Here is an 18975-nt window from a genome sequence, read left to right as displayed (position 1 = left end):
ATTTCCGGGAAAGTTTCGTTCGCTAAGTTTTACAGATTTTACCTGCATTAACAACCTTATAATCGTAAATTAGCCATAATCATTGGTCATAATCCTGAGATAGTCGTAAATTATTTTGATCATTACGGTCTAAACGGGATTTATGAAACGAATGATCGCAGCTGGTAATTTTTTCTAATGGATTGTCGAAGACTGCAGAATAATATCGAGAATAATTTGGAGTCCAAAGATGTTGAGTGTTCTGCAAAGTAGGCTATCTGTATTTCGTCTTGACAGCGGAGGTGCAAAGAGGGATGACGGGAATTTAATCAATTATCACGAAGTAGGACTTAAAAGTCTTTCCCATCCGACAGTTCCCGAACACTTTATTCTCTCATTGTCAGATAAATTTAAAACGAAAGGCAAATATCTCGGTCCGGTCGAGAGAACAGGTTTCCCTCGGGGAAGCTATTTTTCCTTTCTTCTTCGATTCTCGTCGCGGGTCTGAACAATCGTTTTCACGCGAACGAACATTGGCCGTTGAAATCGACGGCCAATAATCAGATTCGTCGAATTCTAGCTACGAAATAACCAACATTCCGAGCCAGGTATCGATCGATTCGGTACCCTACGGATCTCGTTGTTTGCCTCGAAATTTCTGCCCGGATCGTTTTCAGACCGCAAAAAAGGTGTCTGTAAACACCTGCAGCTGACGGGGAAGCCTCCTCGAAAAAGAAGCAGGGTTGAAGCCTTACCGATGATTCGAACGAGATAACTCCAACGCCCCGAGTGAAATTGCAAAAAGACCGAACCGTCGCGCGGTGTCGAGAGTGTTCCTCGATGCGTTTACCGAAGAGTACGAAGCTGGCGAACGATGAGTCGTTAAACGACCGATTCAGCCTTTTTAATCGCTCGTTACCGATCATCAGCCGCCCTTTCAAAAATCCTGACTCTAGCCTCGAGTCTACCCTACCGGTACCGGGCTGAAGGAAACCCAACGTCTTTCAATCTCGCAATTTGAAAGTTCAGGCACTTAGAAACATCAAACTTTATATAGTAGAAAAAACCTATAACCCAAACTCAATGAGGTCCCATTTACAGTGGAAAGTAAGAGAAAATAAAGCTGATATCGCAAATCCATATACGTAGCCAAGCAGGAGTCTGGTTATTGACCCTCGGTTCGTTAAAGGCGGTTCGCATATCGCGTCTACGGGACAGATCTTGTAAATTAGACCAGAGGCTCTCGTATCTCAAGCGCGGAGCATGCATAGATCCTGTAGCCGGCTATCTCGCCAGGAGATTATTCGCGAAAGCGAGCGATGAAGCCTAACTCGGCTTATTCGAATTCGCTGCGCAACGTCGCCAGACGTCGTCGATCACCTCGGATGGAGTACAGAAGAAAAGGAGATCACGACCGGTAGAGGAACGCGAGCGGAGACAAAAATCTTCTCACGATCGTGACAGTTCGACCCTTCTTCGACGGGCAGAGAGACGGGCTCCTGTTGGGAGAGCCCTTCGAGCACGCGTTCCCTTTAACCACGATGAACGACGACGTCTCTCCTTGTCCATCCGTGTTCTCCCCGTTGTTTCGTCCTTCGTGCCTCCACGTACGACCATATTCGAACACAGCCAGGAAGGACGTTGCTCCCTGCGAGTGGCCAGCCTTCTCAACCTTTAAGCCTCGTCCACATCCGCTACCGATTGGCTAACTTCCAAAAATCTAGCCGCGTTCAACCAAAATGAAACTGATACGTGTGCCCGGTAATTATGGTCATATTTCCTTCCAATTTCCTTCCAACAACTATTAGACTTCTCTGAAGAGCTATTAGTAGCGTTCCCGGTTGCGAGGATGCGTCTAATGAGCACCATATTCCTCCTTCATAGGTAGACGGATAGTCCGCATCTCCGCGGACGCAGTCAGAAAAAGGGTGATAATTAATCAATTTGCCTGGCTGCCGTGATTCCCCTTTAGCCAGACAGCCATCCATCTTCGGTGAAATGAGTTCAAATTACACGGGCATTAAACAAACCTGAGCGCGATCCGGTTTCCATGTGACTGCCGGCTTCTGGTTACGATCCCCTCGGAAATTGAGGAACCTCTTTATTTCTACTCGCATGTTCTGCTTCCTCAACTTTGTAATATAGCTATTACTATCATTACTAGACATTAGACATTACTCTTATATTTATTACACCTATAACAAGTATCATAACTCGCCTATAACGCAGGCCGATTTAAACCTTTGCACTCCTCAATTTCCTTCACCTATCGACTTCTTAACCCCTTGCCGTGCCATTTATTTATGAGGTGCGTCAGTCAAGACTATAACATTAAAACGAACAAAGAAAATTAAAATGTTCTAAGTATTTTATATTCAGGGATCCTTGACAACGCAAATGATAGTTGGATCTAAACTTCAAGTTGAAGAGTATTCAAAATTTGAGTAACATTAATCACATTTGAGTTGTGAGTGCGTCACGAATGAGACTCGTCAAAGGGAAGGGGTTAATTTACAAAATAGATCAAGAAAGAGGTTCTCCATAAAGTGTATTGCACCACAGGCGTATGTGACGAGTACATTTTTCTTTTATTACCAGTAGTAAATAAATGATAAAATACATATTCAACCAATTATTTATGAAATCAAGAAAAATGTCGAGCCACAATCGACATAGGAGTGCAAAGGGTTAATAAAATTCTGAAACCAGTCTTAAAAATAAATAACGCAGAAGACATCACCCACATGCAGACACCATTCGCATTCGTTTCTTTGGAATAAGGACCCAGATCATCTTTCCGCAACAAAGTTGCAGAAACGTTTCGATATCCGACCTGATGGCTGGTTCAACGAATAATTACGAGCCGCGAACCGATCGCCGGTACCGAACGATCCGAGAAAGAGAACTGGTTTTCGTTATCGTTTGCCCGTTGTACACAGAGTGTCCCTGACCAGAATACCAGGGCTGGCAGGCCGGGCGACAAATTTTCTTCGCTATCTTCGCAAGAGGATCTTGTCACGCGCGCATACGTTAGCCGGCCTCACCTTTAAGCCGCGTTCGCGACCCCACGTTGTTGTTGTGTCGGACGGGCGTGAAACTAGACCTGAATTTGCCGATGCTAATTAGGTCCGAGAACTAGTCTGCCGATCGTTCGTTGCTCACGAGCAGGCGTGCATCTTGCCAACCGATACGAAAAACCCCAGATCCCTGCTTTTTAACTGGCTTCTTTGGTAGCGGGTCATCCACCCAACATTATAGTCAGGGGTGGCCAAGCTCCTTGATAGTCCGAGCCATTTTTCAAAATTTGAAATGTTTCGCGAGCCGCAGTTTTCGATGAGTCATATCATTCTTAACTTGAATGGAAATGAAATTTGTTACTGTTGGCAGTTTTTACTTAAATGAAGCTACACGTGTTTTACTTTTACTTAATGAACAATATATATTTTTAACTATAATCCACTTATAAACTACATGTAAGTATGAAATATGAAAAATATAGTTTAAAGTTTAAATTGAACAAGAAAGGGTATTACAACGCATTACCTCGTTACAAAACAGCAGAACAGTAGGACGCGACGCTCTCACGCATATCTATATATACAAGACCCCTTATTACATTTATGACATCTAGTGATAGAAAAGAATAAATTAACTGGCGCCAATATTCAAAATTTAGATTGCATATGTAACAGTTACAACGTTGCACTTAGTCTTTCATATTTGTCGTCAGTAATTTCAGACATTTTGAAGCACATACGGAACGATAATAATTTTTTAAAATATAATAGCACAAAAATGAAACTTGGGTACATTCATCGAGAGCCACAAGTAATCCTTCAAAGAGCCGCAGGTTGGCCCCCCTGTTATAGTCTATCATCGTGTATCCACATTCGTGAGTCGCATTTTCCACAGTTTCCAAACGGGCCGATGTACGAATGAGAATACATTTCGGAACAAACTAACGTAACGTAGAAATCCGGCACGAGAAGCAATAAACGTCGAAGTTTCAACATTTGTCAATTTCCACACTTAACGACCTAATATAAGAAAGTTATTTTTAGCTCGTTTGCACGCGTGCCTCGTCTCCTCGTTGAATTTTATGAGATTCTACGGTCGCAAAACCTACGCGATGGCCTTCGATCCTCGATCGATTCCGCGTCTTTCTCGGAGGCGTTCCCGCTCGATTCTACCGTAGGAAGTAAACGAGAAACGAAGGCAACGGTATTGCCTCGATTGTTCGACTTGGCATTGTTGCGCACCGGCAAAAGTAACGTCGCATGCTTGAGAAGCTTTCGTATTGATCTTGACGATTGAACGATAAACGTCGAGGCAAGTACGGGGCAGCGGTCGGATAAGTGGAAGATCGATCTTCTAAGTACCGAATACAAATAAACGTTTACGGAACATAGATCGCGAAGTTTGCAAAAACCGCGTTGTGGATCGAATTGAATCGCGAGTCAATGGCTGACGTCCTGAAAGGATCAGGATCGTAATGAATAATTTCTAAAACCCTACTTCAGCGGATTTGCTTCGTGCACATCCACAAGATATCTCGTGCATACTTCTCGTGACTGTTTAAAAAGAACGTATACTTAGACTATTTACGAGCATTTTATTTTCGCGACACGCGAGAATCGGCTAAATCACATCGTCGCGTGATAAACCCTCGAGCCAATAAGTATAACAAGGCTGCTTTGGCTACACGTTCGATTTGCATAGGCAGATATCCGAACCGAGCGCAGATAAATCTACGAAACGTCGATCTGTCCCGGCTGCGCCGGATCCATTAAGATCTATCAGATATTCTATTAAGATATCTGGTCTCGTACAGCGATGCAGCGGATAACGAGAGTCGATCGATCAATCGGAAAGAAGATATTTTTCCTAGCGTACATAGTCGCCCGAAAGGAATTCGGATGCAAATGCATCGAGAAACCGTTTGTTTGACGAACGTTACTCCCGGTTTGTTAGGATTTTCCAGTTAACAAGTTGGACCGTTGCGAGGTGTGCCACCGAATGTTTCCTCTGCTCGTTCTCGCTTTCGGTCGATTCGAGACCTCCGGTTATCCAACGCTGAATCTATTGTATACCTGGCGCGGCTCTCGACGCGTGTGTGGCCTTATCATTATACCTTACGGCCGGCGAAGGGCGGCGTAAAGTGAAAAAAAGTCCGTCTAAAGACGCTGTCGAAACCCTTCTCTTTCGAGTACAGCCTCGAAAATTACTGGCTACGTGTTTTATTGCTGCGCAAACCCAAACTTCAGATCATGAATACCGAGTGTTTGTTCTTCCCTATCGAACTAATTCGTGGAAAGTCGACTCGAGAAGGAATGTCGGACGCGAAGATGTGGAGTCAAACGGAATGTCATACTTTCGTACAGGGTAACGAAACAAGTTCAGTGACTTACGACACAAGGACGTGCAAGGCCACTCCAGCTGTACGAAGATGCATCAGCATTTTTTCAAGCACGAAGATATGGGTGCCAATTTGCGAGATTCAAGAACCGTGACTATAGGTGTTTAACGTTGGATACAGTGTTGTAATTCTCGAAAACCAAGAACGTGCACGAAAGGAATCTTTTACCGTTGCAGAGGAAAGAAAGGGGAACGGAGGGCGGATATGGTCCTTATCCGAAACCGATTTTCTACTCTATAATTTCCGTAGCAGCATAGATGCGCTCGAGACCCAATTCAGGGGATATCAGATTTTCGCACGGCGGGCGTGTAACGTGGCCAGGAAATGGCCGCATGAGAAATCGTGCGAGAAATACTACGTGCTTCTCGTCCCTTTTCCGTTCAGCACGGATCTCCAACGGTGCGATTCAAAGGAACGGTTATTACGAAACGCCGGTAAATCGAGGTGTTTGCAAAATTAACGGGGGCACGCCACCGGGAAAGTCGTAACGTTTCAAGCAGGTATTCATTCGGAACTGTAATTAGAATTTATTCGAGAACGGAGTTCATCCAACTCGGGAACAAGTATTCACGGAAACCTCGTTCCTTGCGGAGTACCCGGTGATGTTTAACGAAGGGATATCACGTTTGCTCAACGAACAATCTTCCGAAAGATTGGAAACCTTCTTCAGCGGGTTTTCATGCTTACCTCTCTTTCACCTACGATCGCCGATTCGCTCGTATACGAAAGAAAATTCCTGATTAAACTCCGTCTCCATTCGACGAATTTACGTTCCACTCGGAATGTCCGATTGTTCGCTCGTATTTTCGAACCCCACGAACCTCGACCTATCTACCCTCACGCGCGAGGCACCGGCAATAAAACAAATCTCCTTATGCGTTGGTTCCGGCTCGTGTATGGCGATCGAAACATTCCTTGAATCTTCAATGCAAAGACGCGGAAGGAAAGGTACTGAATACGATGAAATTTCTTTGCGAAAATGGCGGATGAAGAAAACCAGGTGCATCTTCGTCTGTAAAAAGTAATAACTATTGAGTATTACTATTGAGTATCAGTATTGAGTATCAGTATTGAGTATCAGTATTGAGTATCAATATTGAGAATCAATATTGAGAATCACTATTGAGTATCAATATTGAGTATCAGTATTGAGTATCACTATTGAGTATCACTATTGAGTATCACTATTGAGCATCAGTATTGAGTATCAGTATTGCGTATCAGTATTGAGAATCACTATTGAGAATCACTATTGAGTATCAGTATTGAGTATCACTATTGAGTATCAGTATTCAGTATCAGTATTGAGTATCACTATTGAGTATCAGTATTGAATATCAGTATTGAGTATCTGTATTGCGTATCAGTATTGAGTATCAGTATTGAGTGTCAGTATTGAGAATCACTGTTGAGTATCAGTATTGAGTATCAGTATTGAGTATCAGTATTGAGAATCAGTATTGAGTATCAGTATTGAATATCAGTATTGAGTATCAGTATTGAGTATCAGTATTGAGTATCAGTATTGAGTATCAGTATTGAGTATCAATATTGAGTGTCAATATTGAGTATCAGTATTGAGTATCAGTATTGAGTATCAGTATTGAATATCAGTATTGAATATCAGTATTAGGTATCAGTATTAGGTATCAGTATTACGTATCAGTATTAAGTATCAGTATTGAGTATCAGTATTGTGTATCAGTATTGAGTATCAGTATTAAGTATGAGTATTAAGTATTAGCATTAAGTATTAGCATTAAGTATTAGCATTAAGTATTAGCATTAAGTATTAGCATTAAGTATTAGTTTTAAGTATTAGCATTAAGTATTAGCATTAAGTATTAGTTTTAAGTATTAGTATTAAGTATTAGTATTAAGTATTAGTATTAAATATTAGTGTTAAGTATTAGCATTAAGTATTAGTATTAAGTATTAGTATTAAGTATTAGTATTAAGTATCAGTATTAAGTATTAGCATTAAGTATTAGTATTAATACAGCAAAATACTTCATACCCTAAACTGACATCTCCCCTTGATTCACCGTCCTCCCCAACAAAACCTACCGTTCCTCCAGCGCATAGTTCCGACAACTCGAAGATATTAGTAAACGATATACCGCGGTTCCATTAGCAAAGGAAGCATACAATCTACGAAACTCTGATTAGTTCCAAACTTCACGCAATTATGTACTCCGAAATAATCCAGGAAACTCATATCGCTCTCCAAAACCCCGAAGAAAGTCGAAAGTTTTTAATGGTTAATCACACAGCCAAGGCTGTGTTAAAACAAGCGTTTACGTCCAGCTAGCACCTCACGAGGTTACGTAGACATTAAAACTTTACCCCCATTGGAGGAAAGCGTATTACCTTCTCTTTGTGGGCGGTAAAGATGAGAACGTAGTAAAAGGACATTCAAGGACGATATCTCGCGCCATTCAGCTTAGCTGGCATGTGCATGATCGTATATACGATTAGGCAGGAACTGAACGTAGATACAAGCGGAGATGCGATGGCACCGCACGAAAGTCCGGTCGTGAGCATCCTGGAGCGAGGTCCAGGCGTTATCAGAGTGCCCAGATTGCTGTTGTTGCTTGTTGCTGACGCAGCTGTTACTCTCGACGCGATTGTGTGGCCTGTATTGGTCAAGATCCACGGATCCACGCTATGTCGACGTTGATGTGATGGAGGATGTAGCTAGGATGTCAAATACAAGTTAAATCTTAGGGTGTGATCAGGAAAAGAAAATTTCTCTGCATTTTGTTATTAAAAACCTCGCTAAGAAAGTGTCAGATTAAGATGAAACATCTTTGTCCTCCCTATTTAATTGAGTTTCGTAAAAAATGTGTGGAGATGTTTGTCGAAAAGTAAGAAAAACAGACATTGAATCGAATGTAGTAGTTAAACGTCTAGACCAAAGTTGCTTAGTTAAAGGAGATTACTTACCGATGTCGAATACAGACCATAGAATCCACCAATTTCGAGCAACCTCGAAACCACTAAATGCTTGTGCTCACGAACTTCCTAGATAGCCGATTACCCGAGCAGTAACCGGCCGGTGAACCTAACTTCAAGTTAACTTCGGCAATCGAGCTCGTTGTTGTCGAACAAAAATTCTCCGCAGGAACTCCTTAACCAATTGTTTCGATACTCACGCCAATCAGGACTAATTTCTTGATATAATTGAAAGAAGTTTCAGTAAACTCGTAACCGTAATACAAATCATCAATATTTTATTACAGTACAGCAATATGTAAAGCAGTAGATATTATAAGCGAAAGCAACGGAGAGCTTAAAATGCAAACAGCTGAAAATTTGAGGGTCCGAAAAAAAGTTGCGCTGCCCATAACATTAGTGCGTACACACGATGGGCAGGTAGCCATCCGGTGCAGGTGAGATTATCTAAATTTAAATCGCGGTATGGCGCAGACCCGTGGAAGAGCATTGTTCGTGGCTGTTGCCGGCTCGAGAGGACGCGCCGCCAGTTTTTCGAGTGCACGTGGAACACGAAGGATAGAGGAGCGATGTTCAGCAAGGGAAACGAAGGGAGAAGGTCGAAGACGAGGTGGACTCCGCGTTGGGGCACCCACACGTTCACTTGGATGGTACGCGAGGGTCGCACACACGCTGCTCACAAAAGGGCCCCCACGATATGCAGGTGCAGCTCTGCGGATCGGTGCATTCAGTGGGGTTTTGCGACCCTCTACGCACCGTCGTCAAAAGGCGCGTTGGCTGCGATTGGGTAAAAACGAATGACACCTTAAGCAGCCGGTCCCGCAGACTCTTTCAACGAGGGATGTGATTTTCGTGTCGCTTTTTGCCCCGCTTCGTCAGACGTGAGAAATGAACCGTAATTTCGATGAGGAATGCGAAAACAGCCTCTTTCATGTTCCTTTTCTTACCGTCAAATTAACGGAGATATACCGTGTATTATTCTTTCGAAGATACCGTGGTTATTCAGAACATTTATATCGTAAAACTTTCATTGAATTATACATTCAGTATAATTACGCTGTTGGATGCAAAGTCATGTGTTGCTGAATATGGGTACAATTTTCAATAATTAAATTTTATAAAATAATTTTTATTTATATATATACGTATATTTATTAGAATAAAATTATAAACAAATTTAATAATTTATAATTATACCCATAAATATTTTACCTCCCAACTTAAAATTTATATGGGTATAATTTTAATTATTAAAAAATTCATTCAAATAATTTTTATTCATATAATTATGTATATAATAACTAATTTTTAAAATTATTAAAATAATTTTAATAATTAAAAAATTCATTCAAATAATTTTTATCATATAACTATGTATATAATAATTAATTTTTTAAAAATAAAAATTTAATTAATTAAATAAAATATATTTTTATTATTTATATAAAAATATCATTTATAAATAAAATATTTTATTAGCATAGGATGCTAAAGTCCTTTTGATCGATTCACGTGTAACTTACATACGTTTGAGACTCGACCAAAGATCACCCATCCACTATGCATTAAATGTAAGTAAAATTAAAATGGAGAATTTGAAAATTTCACGAATCAAGGAATATCGCAGCAGCGGATTACCAAAGGTTAATCACCACTGAATCTGACATGAATTTTTCTGCCCCACGACTATCTTCGCAGCTCATAAAGAAACGAGCGTTCAAGAAGTAGTATGAAGACAGAGTAAAAAATTATCGCGTCGGAACGGACGCTCGCACCGGTAATAAGACAAATCGGTCCCTATTATCTGCATAATCATGATAAGTGCGTAATGACGGTACATCAGCGTAAGACGTTGGTACCATACATCGTCCAGAACAGTTTTCTACGATTAATGCATGCGTGCACGCAAACTGGTGGCCAAAAAACTCGGTACACGCAACGACCGGGGTATAATTGCACTTCGTAACGTATATACAGAACTTTTCAATCACCGACAATTCATTCACGTCAAAGCGTTCGATGCTTTCATAAATTTCAAGGATGATTTTCTTGTCGATACGTTGTTGAGAATGTACGAAAATTAGCGTCTCGCAACTTTCCGTGATTGGGGTATGATTGGAAACGTAGCCTTCCTTTTGTCAGGGACACAAGTGGAAAGTTAACAAGAACTTCAAATATTATGTATAATAATATTTAATAATTAGAAAGATTAATGAAATTTATTAACAAAGTATAATTAATTAAATGCAACACAAATGGAACTTCAGGAATTAACAAACTTCTCGCGTCTCCATCTCACAATCTCTCACGAACCCTCTTTGCTTTTCTCCCAAAAACATTCGATCACAAAAAGACAATCTTACAATCTTCTAGCAACCTTCATTACATGCAAACTTCAATCATACCATACGCAAGCTTCATTCATATTATGCACCCATGTCGATCATACAATTACATACACACACACATACCACAATTATAACTTTTACATCTTCAAATTCCTAAACATCTACTTCTCAGAAACCTTAAAATTTTTTAAATAATTTTCAAATTTTTCTTCATGATTTTCTTTCATGATTTCTAGACCACCAAATTCATGAAGCAAGTCTGAGTCAGTTTTATGATTCTAGCTCGCGAGGCGCTCGATCACGTCGCTAACAATCGTACCACGTTGACCATCATCAGGAAAATTTTCACGTAATAACCAGTGATTCGTGGGTAACGTTGAACTGCCTCTATTTGTAGAGAGATTCTTTTCGCGAGCTCGTGCCGCTCGTTAAAGCCGACTGCATGCGATGCACCTTTAAATCGTCCACGTTGAAAATCGCACGAAACGGGATGACGGGGGCATCGGTCGACACGCGAGCCAGGGAATCGACGAGCCTCCATGGAAAACGGGGTTAATACCCCGTTGGCACGAAACCATCGAGCCGAAATAATTTGGAAGTCCTACTATTACCGATTCGGTACATCGCGATGTGCCGAATAAACTAGCGTGCACTTAGCCTTGCTAATATCGGTACCGTTCTCTAATCCGACTCGGACACCCGTTGGCCAGCTTTCCTGGGAATCCGAACTGGCCAAAACCTTCGCTTCTTTTTAAATACTCTCGGGACCGGTGAATCTATCCAGATTTACGAACTGCCCCGCTAATCGGATTTAGCCGAAGCTCGGTCGGCCGTGAGATTTTGTACAGTGACTCCTGAGCTTTCCCTATTAAAGCTATCGTATCTCTTGTTCAAAGTCCGGACGAAATTTGAACGTCATAGCGCTATAAAATTATTTGAATCGTTACCGGAACACGTATACAATTTATCGAATCGTTTCAGCTGAATGAGAAGAGGGATGAAAAGCGATACATTCGTGGAATCCCCAATTCGATTGTGAATCACGCGAACGCAGTGGGTCAAACGCGTCCGATATCCGCGTTACCTGTTGCTTCTTGAACGCAGCCAGAGTGTGCAAGGTCGACGCAGAAAAAGCGTGCTAGACGCGAGTGAAAACGCAGAAATAACGGCCGGTTCGTTGTCGATGCCGGTCGATCGTAAAAAACCGAGACACACGGTCGGTCGATCGGTCTACCCCGACAAAGCGGGACAAAAGGACGAGGGCAGGAGCCGTGATATCCTGGCGCCAGTCGCGGGCCGAGCTTTGGTCCGCACGAATAAAACGACCATATATCCTGGACAGGGGAATCGGAATGGTTGCAGCGATCGATGCAGCGGATATACACGAGACATGCACCGGAATATGGGCCAGAATTCGCGAAAAGGATGTATCGAGCCAATGCAACGAACCGCGGCGAATCGAGAACGACGTCGAAGGTTGTTCCTTGACGTATGCTCGTTTTCAGCTGGATAACGACGCTGATATATCGAATGAAACTGCGAACTGATGAGAAATGGCTCTTGCGCACGCTGCGGTTATAATTGAAAACGGGGGTCGTTTGGACCGTCGGAGGCTCCTGCTAAATCTGATTAGCTATTTGGTCCTCTATTTTACCAGTCGTATTTATAACAATATGTTTAAAATGAATCGTGTCAAGAATTATAGGTACAAGAAAATATATCGGTATTAAAGTAATGGTACATTTATTTTAATCTCTTCGAGGTTCACATATGTGGCTCGTTTCAAATTCGTCAAGCAAAGGACACGTTACATCCATGTGACATTCATATCACGTGTGATGTATTATACCATTGTATGCTTCATAAATTCCATTAGTTTCCATATACATTATTAAAGAAAAATATGGGTACATAAAAGAGAATTAATGTATTTAACCCCTTGCACTGTGACTTATTTGTCAGGTGCGTCAGTCAGAACTAATTAATTACAGCTACAATATTAAAACAGACAAAAAAATTTGAAATGTTATGTCAATATGTTATAATACAATCGTTGATTATGCAAATTATAATTGGACTTGTACTCCAAATTGAAGTGTATTAAAAATTCCAGTAAAATTTATCACGGACGAAGTACTAGTGCGTCACGAGTCAGACTCGTCAAAATAATGCAAAGGGTTAATTGTCCGACTCAACAAAATAATTGTCTGACTTGAATGATGTAGATTGTCGTTCACGTGCTTCAAGAAGAAAAACAGCGCAGCAAAACCTCTAATAGAATTAAGATAATAACGGCAACATTTTAAACAGAATGTTGCAGTTTTTCGAGCAGTTTGCAACAAGGTTTTACGAGGGGTTTTTACGAGACTGATACGAGGACAATGATTAAGCGGAAGGATGTTACGGCCAATTAGACTCGTAACGAGCTGGTCGATCATTATTGGAGCACACTGTACAGTAGAACGTACACCGTATAACACGATAAGAATCTAATTGATATTTACGGCTGCCCCAGTGCATCCAGGTATTTTTAGGCTGGCGCTAAGTCAGCGTCGTGTAAAGTGCACTTGAGGTGAACGCGATCGTAGCAACGACCCCGGGGAAATGCGAGATCCACGATATTAATCGATGCAAAAACGATCTTGTCAAACGGCCTTCCGTGATACATTCGAACTACTAAATTGTTATAACCGAGACCTTCTCGTTTATTACGGTATGGGGTTATTTATTAAACATTAAAATGGATACATTGTACGAACATTATACTTATAAAAGGCTTATTTATGGATATGTCATTTTTCAAACTTTCTACATGCAATATTATAAAATAATGAAGCTAAAAATTATTAATCAAGTAGCGATTAGAAAACGACGAAGACTCCAACGATTAATAGAGCTTTCAGCTATATTGATACTGGTCCACTTGCTTCTCGGAATTAGATGCTATCGCGAACCCAAAACGATTAAGTTGATTAACGGAACGGCTTTGTACATCAATGGCTCCCTAAAGTATATTCTCAACACGCTATCCAATAATCCCAAATTATCAACAATTAAAGAGCAATCGTGAACCGAGACAGGCTCGTTTATGCAAATTCCCCTAAACCTGTTTCCCGAGAAACGCGTCTCGTTTTCGAAAACTTGGCCGAACGACCGAACTTTTTCAGACAACGCCGCTAATTAATCGTCGCTTCTTTTTGTTACGTGACACCAGCGATATCATAACGAACGAGCGATCGATATTGCGGATCCGGTGCCATAGCAAACGATACGCGATGAAGGACGTATTTTTCACTGGAAGCAGTACCCTTCCAGGAAGATTTACTGTTCTTTATATTTAGCGGACAAGGCGGTCCTTTATTGAGACGTCATCGGTTAACGCAAAATGAGAGTAATGCGATTGGTCCAGCTCGGTGGTCCTCGACCGGTAAAAAGTTGTCCTAACCGAAACAGCCTCTCGTTCCGCGCCACTGTTATAAATAAGATTCCCTTATAGGCACAGGTAGGTATGTAAACGCAGGGACGACGAAGGTGGTGGTACTTTTGAATTAATTATTGGATGCTACCCATATGAATAATTCAACGTTAGTCCGAGATGAATCTAGAGCTGCTTGTATACCGGGGGTCGGCAAGCGGAAAATGGGATTGCCTTTTGATTTATCGCGATCCACTGGCAGGAAAAGCACTAGTTGCCCTTAGGATATTTCTCGCGTGGAATTTTCTGCCGTGGGAAGCTGGAAATTTCGTTATCCCCACGTTCGGAACGGCGAACGTGGTAATACAACGCGTGGCGATAGAACGCATGGCTACACCGATACTACTGTTCTCTCGTTTTATTAAATAAGGCTAGACTGTTTGCTTAACCCCTTCCCGTGCCATTTATTTATCAGATGCGTCAGTCGAGACTAACTAATCAGGGCTATAACATTAAACCGAACAAAGAAAATTAAAATGTTGCGCGCATTTTATATTCAGGGATCCTTGATAATGCAACTTATAGCTGCACCTAAATGTCAAGTTAAAGAGTATTCAAAATTTGAGTAAGGTTTGTCACATTTGAGAAGTAAGTGCGTCACTTGACTCGTCAAAGCACGGGAAGGGGTTAAAGATCTGTAAATGTTTCGAAATGCTCGACGCAATCGATGACCTAAAAACCGACTGCTCAATGCAGTTAATTGTTCGGTTAATGCCTCGACCCACGTCAAAATTTCTTACGACACTAATCCGGTCTCTAGATTCTCTGGTTAAAATAAAAGCAAAATTGGCCGGTTACATGAGTCAGTTCCTGCGACGAGTCGAGCGTGTCCACAGCACATTAATTATTAACCACGATAGTAAGGGGTAGAGATCTTTCTTTCATTAGACCCGCGAGTCGGCCACACCTCGCGACCATTATTCACTCGATGGCAACATTCGTTTACTTTTTTTCCGATCCTTTGTGCGAAGATCAATTGATTCTTCAGAACCGTAATGAAAATGTGCTGAGGAACACCGCGAACGTTAGAGGCGTTATCCGAACAGACTGCGTAGAAATTGAATTCACGTAAACACACGTTTCAGGGTACTTCGGCAAGTATCTGAACAAGTACAACGGCTCGTACATACCGCCCGGATGGCGGGAATGGGGCGGGCTCATAATGAATTCACGGTACTACAACTACAGCGTGAATATGAACGGCAAGAAGATAAAGCACGGCTTCGAGTACAGCAAGGACTATTATCCGGACCTGATAGCGAACGACAGCGTGGCTTTCCTACGTCAGAGCAAACACAATTTCGCCAGGAAGCCGGTGATGCTCGTCGCGAGCTTCCCGGCGCCCCATGGCCCGGAAGACTCGGCCCCGCAGTTCTCGCATCTCTTCTTCAACGTCACCACTCACCAGTAAGTAACGAAAGTTTGCTGTTCCGTTTGCCTTCGTTACCCTGGATTTGGGTCACTTCGTTAGCCCCGATCCGAATGTTTGCTCCCTTCTTCCAATCAAACTAATTTCACTCTCCTATTTTTTTACAGCACTATTCGCCTTTTTCATAGTCCACCATTTCAGCTCGCGTAATAATTCAAAATAGTCATTTTTATATTCATGATCATTATACCGACAGAACAGGACTTTGGCTTAGACGTAGATCTCTCGAATGGAACGGTAGCATACATTTCTTGTCGACTTTCGCACTTGCTGACACAAGATGCGATCGGGACGAGGTCAAGGAATTTACAATGCCGGACGTCGAATGACTGTCGCTAACACGCTCGTTCTTAGAAACAACGCTTATTGTCAGGAAGCACGTTGCGTTGGCGTTTGTTGATACCGTTGTTTCTACCGTGCGTGTTGCTAAAGTTCGAGCTGAATACAATCGACTGACGAATACGGATTTTTTACGCTTGCGTTTATTACATAAACAAAGTATCAGACATCGAGTCTTCGTAGGATCCTTTGAATAGCTTGAAAGGGTTTGTTAGATTTTAAAGCAGCGTTTTGTTCGTAAATCATTGTAGTTTCAAGTGGATTTCAATCGTTCGAGTTGTAGCTGGCTGTTGCGTATCAAAGCTTACAAAGTAAACATAAATCCATATGGATACACGATTTATTTATAGTAGTCGATGTATCATAAGTGCATAGTTTAACTTTCTCTAATTTTGCAAGAGTTATTGTAGGTTAAAAACGACAATGTGTTCACGTTCCTTACACGTATCTGCAAAATTTCATTAACTTAACCAAACCGTGAAATTAATTGCATAAAATTGAATAAATGAGAAACATAAACATTGATAATTTAAGAAATATTTGCATATTTCTCCGATCTTCCATATTTCATCGCTTATTTCAAACGTTCATTTTCTCTTTTGTCAAAGCCGCGTTATTAACTTCGTAGACTCGCACTTATCAATTTCCGCATCAAAATTTCAAGTAGATTAACGGTTCGAGACCCCGTTCCATAATCCGATAACACTCGCTGCATGCCTGTTTAGAATTCTAGAAAGCTGTAGTTCGACTCCGACAGCTTTTGCGCGTTGGATAATTTAACGCGTTAAAGGAATTATCCGACGTCTTCGACGACACGAAGAAAAGGAAGGTAAATTGCAACCGAAGGATCTCGGGAATAGCGAAGCTATAGACTCTGGAACAGTGCGTGTGTAAATAATAATGCAGCCAGTTGCCTACAATTGCACGCTCTTACGTGCTTCTCGTTGTTCGAGAGCTATTTCGCGGAAAGATCAAATTGAGATGCATTCGCAACTACGCAAGCGAAAATTCTGACTTTTATTTCCCGGTTCTAAATTCACGTTGTCCCGAAATCGAGATCACTTACGTCAGGACTTCTGGCAAGACGATTGGTTACAGGCAAAAGTAAATTTCTCGTTTTACAGGTATTTTCAGCACGATTGGTCACTGCAGTCACATACCAGACAGAAATACAAGGAACAGGGTGTCTCGAAAGAATTAGATGTACTTTAATTTGCTATTATATGTATATTTCATTTTGATCAAGGTTATAAACATTTTCACGTATACATGTTCATTGACAGATTAATAGAACAAGCTAACAAAAGATAACATATACATTCATACATATAAATTGATGTGTTTATTAACAGATTAATAGAATAAGCTAATAAAAGGTAACATATACATTGACATGTTTATTGGCAGATTAATAGAACAAGCTAATAAAACGAAACATACACATTCACACATATACATGATATGTTTATTGACAGATTAATACAACAAACTAACAAAAGATAACATATCTATTCATACATATACATTGATATATTTATTGACAGATTAATAGAACAAGCTAATAAAAGGTAACATATACATTCACACATATGCATTGATATGTTTATTAACAGATTAATAGAATAAGCTAATAAAAGGTAACATATACATTCACACATATACATGATATGTTTATTGACAGATTAATAAAACAAGCTAACAAAAAATAACATATATATTCATACATATACATTGACATGTTTATTGGCAGATTAATAGAACAAGCTAATAAAACGAAACATATACATTCACACATATACATGATATGTTTATTGACAGATTAATACAACAAGCTAACAAAAGATAACATATATATTCATACATATACATTGATATGTTTATAGACAGATTAATAGAACAAGCTAATAAAAGGTAACATATACATTCACACATATGCATTGATATGTTTATTAACAGATTAATAGAATAAGCTAATAAAAGATAACATATACATTCACACATATACATGATATGTTTATTGACAGATTAATAAAACAAGCTAACAAAAGATAACATATATATTCATACATATACATTGATATGTTTATTGACAGATTAATAGAACAAGCTAATAAAAGGTAACATAAACATTCATACATATACATTGACATGTTTATTAACAGATTAATAGAATAAGCTAATAAAACGTAACATATATATTCATACATATACATTGACATGTTTATTGGCAGATTAATAGAACAAGCTAATAAAAGGTAACATATACATTCATACATATACATTGACATGTTTATTAACAGATTAATAGAATAAGCTAATAAAACGTAACATATACATTGACACATATACATGATATGTTTATTGACAGATTAATACAACAAGCTAACAAAAGATAACATATACATTCATACATACACATTGACATGTTTATTGACAGATCAATAGAACAAGCTAACAAAAGGTAACGAAGTATTCCTTCACTATTGCAAAATACTGAGTACACCCTTTTTAAACACCCTGTAACCTCTCAGCAGCTCCAAATTCCCAGAGCCCTCAAGCACCAAAAAACTGTATTGAATGGAACAGAAACCGTTTACATTCGGCATCGAACGTAAAAGACCCTTAGATCAGACAAAAATAGCCCGTAAGATCTGTCGACAAAAGATCCCTCGCGAAACGTCGCGAGTTTGAATCGTAGTAGTCACCAGGTACGTCCAGCCAACGAAACGGAGACAAGAGCAAAGGACAAAGAGGCTACGAGTCGAAGCTGGAGGTGAGAACAGGAGACACCGATGTTTTTTTTCCCCCCGTGAAAACAGAGACAGGTGAATATAATAGCTGCATCGTGGCGGTACAATGACGGGCGTTGTCCAGAGGGGCGAGACGAGACTCGCAAGAGGGGTGCACACGTTTTTTTTAGTGCTTTTCATCAGCGCACACTGTTCGCCCCGTCTAGGGCACTCCATCACGCGACGATGACACCCCGTGTGGCTGCAGTTATCTATCCGGTTGTCTAGTCTAGAGTGCCTTCGTC

General features: G+C 40.6%; 1 protein-coding gene across 5 annotated transcripts in view; it reads left to right on the top strand.

Annotated features, from left to right (window-relative positions):
- Positions 1-18975, top strand: part of Sulf1 (Extracellular sulfatase Sulf1) — a 97457-nt gene that overhangs the window by 63496 nt on the left and 14986 nt on the right. For 4 of the 5 annotated variants that reach the window (XM_012293508.2, XM_012293506.2, XM_076541760.1 and 1 more), the window contains exon 4: positions 15259-15580. The exons of the other annotated variant lie outside the window; for it this stretch is intronic. In XM_012293508.2, coding sequence (XP_012148898.1) covers positions 15259-15580 — 322 coding nt within the window. The remainder of the gene's footprint in view (positions 1-15258; positions 15581-18975) is intronic. 5 annotated transcript variants of the gene reach the window in all.

The sequence above is a fragment of the Megachile rotundata genome, chromosome 2 (assembly GCF_050947335.1).
Source record: "Megachile rotundata isolate GNS110a chromosome 2, iyMegRotu1, whole genome shotgun sequence".
In the NCBI taxonomy this organism is placed as follows: domain Eukaryota; kingdom Metazoa; phylum Arthropoda; class Insecta; order Hymenoptera; family Megachilidae; genus Megachile; species Megachile rotundata.
The sequence above is the reverse complement of the archived record's forward strand: the minus strand, read 5'-3'. Positions and strand labels throughout refer to the sequence as shown.